At 41.7% G+C, this 9,210-nt stretch overlaps 1 protein-coding gene across 1 annotated transcript; it reads left to right on the top strand.

Annotated features, from left to right (window-relative positions):
* Positions 1-539: 539 nt before the first annotated feature.
* LOC142163953 (uncharacterized) lies at positions 540-947 on the top strand. Its single transcript, XM_075221108.1, has one exon. The coding sequence runs from the start codon at positions 540-542 to the stop codon at positions 945-947; it is 408 nt and encodes a 135-aa protein (XP_075077209.1).
* Positions 948-9,210: the final 8,263 nt, after the last annotated feature.

Here is a 9,210-nt window from a genome sequence, read left to right as displayed (position 1 = left end):
ATAGACAAGATGACTGTTTACAGTGAAATCAGCGTGGGAGTACTTGAGAAGAAGAAAGGAACCTTACAATGCATATAAGAAGATTTGGGTGAAAGGACTTCCTTTTAAGATATACTTTTTGACGTGGAAGGTTTGGAGAAATAAATTGCCACTCAATGACTTCTTCAGGAGATTATGGCTTCTAAATGTTGGTGTTGTGTGAATCCATAAGAAGAAACTGTATCTCACCTATTCTACACATCTTATGCTGCTAAGAAGGTGTGGCACTACTTCCTCTCGTGTGCAGGTATATCATTGGAGGGTGTAACATTTCATCAAGCTGTGGTGAAGTGTTTGACAGCAAATGTAGTGCCTAGGTTGCAACCTATTCTGCAAGTAGTTCCAGCTACCATCATATGGGAATTATGGAAGAGGAGGAATAGCTATAAATATAGAGAGGCAGTGTCTATTAGAAATCATCTACTCTTCAAGCTCTTGTGAAAGTGAGGAAGCCTATTCTCAAATTTGTACCATAAAAATGGCCAGAACTGCTCAATATGATGGAGTGTTATAGTCCAAAACTGAAGATCACCAAGGTGCTATGGGAACTGCCTGAGCCAGGATGGATGAACGTTAACACGGATGAGGCATCTAAAGGCAACCCACGAAGAAGTTCAATTGGTTATGTCCTACGTAATGAGATAGGTGATGTATTATATGCATGTGGAAGGGAGATACAAGACTCAACCAACACTGAGGCAGAAGCAGTAGCAATGGTGGAGGCATTAAAACACTATGTTGAGCATTCTTACTTACAGATATGGCTGCAAACGGATTCATTGTTATTAAATAATACTGTAGATGGCACTTGGAGCAGTCCATGGAAGGTGGTAGGGCATGTTGAAGAAATTAGATTGCTCATGGAATCATGTGAAGTGGAGGTGTCACATATTATGAGGGGGGAATAAATTAGTGGATTATTTGGCTAACTATGCTCTAGACACTGGCCCTATTGAAACTCATAGCTTTATTGATTTGGATACTCAAGGGAGGAGGATAGTCAATAGTGATAAGCTATTATGTCTGTATCTAAGGGTGAAGGTCGACAGGAGATCATGAAAGGAGAGATGGTGATTGAAAGAAGGAAGGAGAACAGTGAGGAGATTATATTAAACCTTCATGTACAAATCCTTAGGGAGGAGGACATGGAGGATTTATTTATCACTAACAAAGTTCTTTTTTGAAGGGAACGATATTGTGCTCATGCCATATCATTTGGAACAACCTCAATGGGTGGTATTAGCACTATTTGCTCATTCCCATGAGGGGATGCCAATGGTAGGCACAAGCATGGGGTTCGATGGGAGTAGGGACCTACTGCTCTTGACGAATTAATACTCCAAATGCAGCTCTCAGATAAAACATGGAGGACACAGAACTTAGAGAGAGCATGCACAAAAGAAGAAGATCAAGTCACACCAAACTTGGCCATGCTTTATTGAAACTAAGAATGTTGGGTTCGTTCACTAGTAGGAGACCTCTTGGGGAGCTTGGTAAGGTGACTGGCCATCAGAGAATTCTTAGCTCATCCCTGAGCTTTGAAGTAGTCAATAGCACTTCACACAAAGCTCATTTTGTGAAAGAGCATATGACAATCATACACTGCTCAGCTATGGACACTGCATTTGGATTGGGATGCAAAAAATGAAGGCAACAAATTGCAGATTAAAACTGATAAAGTATGCTACAACTTCAAGCATACTATCGTGGGAAGATCATGAAGACCAAGGCTGGACGTGTTGCTCTCCACAGACTTTGATTTTGACAATATTTTGGCTAGTTCTTGATTCACCATTTTATTCTAGGCTAAAGACATGGGTAATTGTTAGACCAAATTGTACTACCAACATGGTGTGCCATATAAACCAAGTTGGTAATAGGAAGTATGTACTTTTCTTGATTTATTGTCTTGCACGTTGCAAGACCTTATGGTACACTGTTTTTATTTTCTATATATATAAAAATTAGCCCTAGGCATCATGCCCGGTGGATTTGGATTTGTCCAAAAAAAAAATAAATCTACAATGATTATACATAAGAATAGGAATTCGCACATTATTCTTTAATAAAATTTGATACGAGACAACAGAATAACTCCACTTGTTTTATAATCTAGAACAAAAGAAAAACTTATAAACTTACAGAGCACTTCACTATATTTGTTTTGTGACTTTTATAATATGATTTTTCAAATTGGAAGTGGAACAATCTGAATGGGTGCGGATGGTTGAATGCACCCTAAGTAGGAGGTAGTTACGTTTTTACAAACAAAAAAAAAAAAGAGAGGATGCAATACACTTCTAGTTATTCTCTAAAAGAATACAACTTTTAGAAGAGGAATAGGCAATGAAACACGTCTACACTTTCACAAACAGACAAATATTTAAATAAGACACACGCATGCACACGGTTGAACAAAACCTTTTGAAAGCCAACGGTTAAAACTATTTTAGAAAGAAAATTTAGTTGTTAATAAGAAAAACACAACTTTTTAGAAAAGCCACTTAAATCAAAACGTTTTTTTCCTATTTAAATGGTATTGCTAATATATTATTCTTAAATATTTTTAGAAGCAGAATATTTAGGTAAATAAGAAGGGTATTTTAGTAATTCAACTTTTAAGTTAAGGGCTTCATGCTTTTATAATAACTAGTCATAGGATGCGCGCTTTGCGCGTGTACTCTATGTATTATAGTACAACGTTATAAAAAATATAATTTTATTAAAATTTAATTTTACAACTTTCTATGAATGATCAACATAAATTTTCACATCGTAATATGTTTGTCGAAGTCAATATGATTGGATATCGACTGACTCTATGAAAATGATAATGAAAGTTTCATTAGACACATATGATTTTTATACTTATTTTGATTTTGTGAACTACAGACCTGTAATGAAGTATATTAAGTCTTATTTTACCAAACTTGTATTAACAATATCTGTTCTTGTAGAGTTGGAACAACTGACAATACTCGCCGGAGATCTCTTCAAAGACCATAAGTTTTCCACCAAAAGGTTCATTGACGTCTATAATATCTTGAAAGTTTCTGTCAACAATTTCAAATTTGTGACACTTGGTCATGGCTGTTTCGTCCATATTCTCAATTTTGATTATTTTATTAACTTAGCAGCACCTTTATATCGGGTTGCACGTCGCAACAGACTTATTAAAAGTCCATATTGAAGGATCGGGTTGCACGCCGCAACAGACTTATTAAAAGACCATATTGGAGAATCGGGTTGCACGCCGCAACAGACTTATTAAAAGTCCATATTGGAGGATCGGGTTGCACGCCGCAACAGAACCGAATGTGAATATATTGTGAGAGCGTGTTGCACGCTGCAACAGAATTGAATGTGAATATATTGTGAGAGCGGGTTGCACGCTGCAACAGATTTGATGGAAATAATAATTGGTTACGACTGCTGAATTGGCTTCAATTATTGTAAATGAGTTACCTGATTTATTTCTATTATTTGTTGTTGTTACTGATATTCCGTACAAGTTAATGTAAGTGACCCGCCTTCGCCTCATCACTACTTCGTCGAGGTTAGGCTCAGCACTTACCAGTACATGGGGTCGGTTGTACTGATACTACACTCTGCACTTCTTGTGCAGATTTCGGAGTTGGTCCCAGCGGCGTACCATAGACTTGCTCGGATTTCAGCTACCAGAGGAGACTTGAGGTATAACTGCATGGCGTCCGCAGTTCTGAAGTCCCCGTCTATTTTACTTTAGTTGTGTATTTATTTTCAGACAGCTTTATTTTATTCAGACCTTTATTTGTATTTATTCTAGAAGCCCGTGCACTTGTGACACCAATTCTGGGATGGTATTTAGATACCGTTATTTTTATGGGTTATTTCACTATATTTCAAACTTTGCTTCCGCATTTGTTTCTTTGATTATTAATAATTTAAAAATTATTTAAAAATTAGTTAATATTATTCTAACGTTGGCTTGCCTAGCAAGTGAAATGTTAGGCGCCATCACGGTCTTAAGGTGAGAATTTCGGATCGTGACAGTTGGTATCAGAGCACTAGGTTACATAGGTTTCACAAGTCACGAGCAAGCTTAGTAGAGTCTGAAGGATCGGTACGGATACGACTGTACTTATCTCTCAGAGGCTATGAAGTTTAGGAACAATATTACTTCTTTATTATTCAGTCATGCGATTTTATTCTATCATCGATGATTAAACCATTCTACTCTTATTCTCTCGCAGATGGTGAGTACACTTAATACCTCTACCGATGGTTAGGGACCAGAACCCCCGGTGGAAACTATGGCCAGGGGTAGAGGTCGAGGCCGAGGTCGTGCTAGAGGCCGAGGTAGAGCTCAGTCTAGAGCTTGAGCACCTGCACCTGTTGAAGAACCTCAGATGGACCTTCAAGAGGAGGTTCCAGTTCAGAATGTACCAGTTAGACCGGTTCAGGTCCCGGAAGAATTCATAGCCACTCCAGTACTTCAGGATGCTCTAGTCCATTTGATAAGTCTTATGGAGGGCGTGGCCCATAATGGTACATTTTCAGTGGCACCAGCCATCTCACAGGCTTGGGAAGGAGCACAAACTCCCACTACTCCCGCTCCGGAGCAGATGGCTCCCCAGAATCAGGCTCCAGCTGCCCCGCCAGTTGGGGTAGTTCAGCCAGTTGTTGCGGCACAGATCGGTGATAGGCCCGCCATGTCTTTTGAGGCCTTATTAAGACTGGATAAGTTTACCAAGCTCTTTCCAGTTCACTTCAGTGGTACACCTTTTGAGGACCCACAGGATTATCTTGAACGTTGCCATGAGGTGCTACAGAATATGGGTATAGTTGAGACCAATGGGGTTGATTTTGCTGTATTTTAGATGACGGGTTCTGCCAAAAGGTGGTGGAGAGGTTATACATTGACCCGACTAGTCGGATCGCCTGCACTTACCTAGGAGCAGTTCTCTCAGCTATTTCTGGAGAAATTCCTCCCTATCACACTAAGAGAGGAATTCCGCAAGCAATTTGAGCGTCTACATCAGGCCAGTATGACTGTTACTCAATATGAGTCTCGTTTTGTGGATTTGGCCCGTATTGCTCTCCTTTTACTACCTATGGAGGGAGAGAGAGTGAGGAGGTTTATTGAGGGACCCACTCACCCTATCAGACTTTAGATGGCCAAGGAGACCGGAGTGAGATTTCTTTTCAGGCGGTTGCTAATGTCGCAAGGAGGATCGAGATGGTTGTTGCACAGGAGAGAGGGCAGAGGTCCGACAAGAGGCCTCGTCAGTTCGGTGGTTTCAGTGGTGCCTCGTCAGGAGGCAGAGGTAATTTTGGTAGGGGTCATCCTCCCAGACCATTTCATTCATCACTTCATGCATCTCCCGGTGCTTCAGGGAGTCACGGTCCTATCATGCCTTACTCTGGACAGCCGGCATTCAGTGCACATTTATCTCCTATTAGTGCTTCACCACCCCAGAGTTATTACAGTGGTTATCCGGCCTATTTGGGTCAGCTTCAGCTTCAGCTGCCACGACATCCGGATGGATGTTATGAGTGTGGGAACATTGGTCACATCAGGAGGTATTGCCCTAGGTTGGCGAGTAACAGATCTCGGCAGGATTCACGTGCCATTATACCGGCACCAGTTACTTCACCGCCTGCTCAGCCAACTATAGGTAGGGGTTAGGCAGCTAGAGGTGGAGGTCAGGCCATTAGAGGTGGAGGTCAGGCCGTTAGAGGTGGAGGCCAGCCAGTCAGAGGCCGTCCCAGGGACGCAGTTCAGAGTGGTGGGGCCCAGCCCCGATTTTATGCTTTTCCATCTAGGCCCGAGGCTGAGTCATCTGATACTGTGATCACAGGTATTATTCCAGTTTTCCATAGAGATGCTTCAGTTCTATTTGATCCATGGTCTACTTATTCCTATGTGTCCTCCTATTTTGCTTCATATTTGGTTATGCCTTGTGATTCTCTGAGTGCTTCTGTGTGTGTATCTACACCGGTGGGAGACTCTGTTGTAGTAGATCATGTCTATCATTCGTGTGTGGTTACTATTGGTAATCTTGAGACTAGTGTGGATCTTCTACTTCTTGATATGGTAGATTTTGATGTCATCTTGGATATGGATTGGCTATCTCCTTATCATGCTATATTGGATTGTCATGCCAAGACAGTGACCCTACATATGCCGGGGTTACCTCAGTTAGAGTAGAAAGGAACTCCTGGTCATTCTGCCAGCAGGGTTATTTCTTATATAAAAGCTCGGCGTATGGTAAAGAAAGGGTGTCTAGCCTATTTGGCTTATATTCGCGATCGTAGTGCGAATGTCCCTTCTATGGACTCAGTACCAATTGTTCGTGAATTTCCAGAAGTATTTCCTGCAGATCCACCGGGGATGCCACCCGATAGAGATATTGACTTCTGTATTGATTTGGCTTCGGGCACTCTGCCCATTTCTATTTCACTACACTGTATGGCCCCGCCAGAGTTGAAAGAATTGAAAGAGTAGTTACAAAACTTGCTTGATCAAGGATTCATTAGACCTAGTGTCTCACCCTGGGGTGCACCAGTATTATTTGTAAAGAAGAAAGATGGCTCTATGCGGATGTGTATAGACTATCGGCAGTTGAACAAGGCCACTATTAAAAACAAATATCCACTGCCAAGAATTGATGACTTATTTGATCAGCTTCAGGGTGCCAAGGTATTCTCGAAGATCGATTTGAGGTCTGGTTATCATCAGTTGAAGATTAGGGCATCTGATGTCCCTACAATAGCTTTTTGAACTCGGTATGGGCATTACGAATTCCTAGTAATGTCATTTGGGTTGACAAATGCCCTAGCAGCATTTATGGATTTGATAAATCGGGTGTTCAAGCCTTATTTGGATTCTTTTGTGGTTGTATTCATTAAGTATATCTTGATTTACTCCAGCAGTCGAGAGGAACATGAGAAGCATCTTCGAAGTGTGCTTCACACCTTGAAGAATAATCAGTTATATGCCAAATTTTCAAAATGTGAGTTTTGGTTAGACTCAGTTGCCTTTTTGGGGCATGTTATATCGGCAGAAGGCAAAAAGATGGATCCTAAGAAGATTGAGCCTGTTCAGAATTGGCATAGACCTACTTCAATTACAGAGATCCGGAGTTTTCTCGGTTTATCAGGTTATTATCATCGGTTCATGGAAGGGTTTTCATCTATAGCAAGCCCATTGACCAGATTGACCCAGAAAGGTGTCCCATTCGGATGGTCAGACGAGTGTGAGTTGAGCTTTCAGAAGTTCAAGACCACTTTGACTACGACGCCAGTGTTGGTATTACCCACAGGTTCAGGATCGTATATGGTATATTGTGATGCATCTCGCATTGGACTTGGTGTAGTATTGATGCAAGATGGCAGGGTGATTTCATATACATCGCGATAGTTGAAAGTTCACGAGAAAAATTATCCTGTTCATGACTTAGAATTGGCAGCCATTGTTCATGCGCTGAAGATTTGGAGGCCTTACCTCTACGGTGTCTCGTGTGAGGTATTTACTGATCATCGCAACCTTCAGTATCTGTTCAAACAAAAAGATCTTAATTTGAGGCAGAGAAGATGGTTGGAGTTGTTGAAAGACTATGATATCACCATTTTGTTTTACCCCGGAAAGGACAATATGGTGGCTGATGCTTTGAGTAGAAAGGCTATGAGTATGGGCAGTCTTGCGTATATTCCGGTTGGTGAGAGACCATTAGCTGCAGATGTTCAGACTTTGGCTAATCAGTTCGTGAGGTTAGATATTTCAGAACCCAGTTGGGTTCTAGCTTGCACAGTCGCTCGGTCTTCTTTATATGAGCGCATCAGAGAGAAGCGGTATGATGATCCTAGTTTACTTGTCCTTAAGGACACGGTGCGGCACGGTGATGCCAAACAAGTTGCTGTGGGGGAAGATGGGGTTCTGCGAATGCAGGGTCGTATTTGTGTGCCTAACGTGGATGGGCTTCGTGAATTAATTCTTGAAGAAGCACACAGTTTCAGGTATTCTATTCATTCAGGTACCGCCAAAATGTATCAAGATTTGCGGAAATATTATTGGTAGAGGAGAATGAAAAAGGATATAGTTGCATATGTAGCTCGATGTCTGAATTGTCAGCAAGTTAAGTACGAGCATCAGAGACCTGGTGGTTTGCTTCAGAAGTTAGAAATTCCTAAGTGGAAGTGGGAGCGTACCACTATAGATTTTGTTGTTGGGCTCCCACGGACTTAGAGAAAATTTGACGCAGTTTGGGTCATTGTGGACAGGTTGACCAATTCAGCACATTTCATTCCAGTGGCAGTTACCTATTCTTCAGAGAGGTTAGCTGAAATTTACATTCGTGAGATTGTCCGCCTTCACGGTGTGCCCGTATCTATTATTTCAGATCGAGGTACGCAGTTTACCTCACATTTCTGGAGGGTTGTACAGCATGAGTTAGGCACGCGGGTGGAGTTGAGTACAGCATTTCATCCACAAACAGACGGACAGTCAGAGCGCACTATTCAGATATTGGAAGATATGTTCCGCGCTTGTTTTTTAGACTTTGGAGGTTCTTGGGATCATTTATTGCCACTTGCAGAGTTTGCTTATAATAATAGCTACCTGTCGAGCATTCAGATGGCTCCATATGAGGCATTATATGAAAGGCGATGTCGATCGCTAGTTGGTTAGTTTGAACCGGGAGAGGCTCAGTTGTTGTGTACCGATTTGGTACAGGATTCCTTGGATAAAGTCAGGATTATTCAGGATCGACTTCGCACAGTTTAGTCTAGGCAAAAGAGTTATGCCGACCGTAAAGTTCGTGATATTGCATTCATGGTTGGAGAAAGAATATTGCTCCGGGTTTCACCTATGAAAGGTGTAATGAGGTTCGGAAAGAAGGGCAAGTTGAGCCCTAGGTATATCGGACCCTTTGAAATTCTTGAAAGGGTGGGTGAAGTAGCCTACAGGCTTGCATTACCACCTAGTTTATCAGCGGTTCATCCGGTGTTCCATGTGTCTATGCTCCGAAAATATCATGGTGATCCGTCCCATGTGTTAGATTTCAGCTCAGTTAAATTGGACAAAGATTTGACTTACGAGGAGGTGTCGGTGGCTATATTAGCCCGGTAGGTCCGACAGTTGGGGTCTAAGAGTTATCCTTCAGTTCTGATGCAATGGAGAGGTCATCCGGT

The sequence above is a fragment of the Nicotiana tabacum genome, chromosome 9, assembly GCF_000715075.1.
Source record: "Nicotiana tabacum cultivar K326 chromosome 9, ASM71507v2, whole genome shotgun sequence".
NCBI lineage: Eukaryota > Viridiplantae > Streptophyta > Magnoliopsida > Solanales > Solanaceae > Nicotiana > Nicotiana tabacum.
The sequence above is the reverse complement of the archived record's forward strand: the minus strand, read 5'-3'. Positions and strand labels throughout refer to the sequence as shown.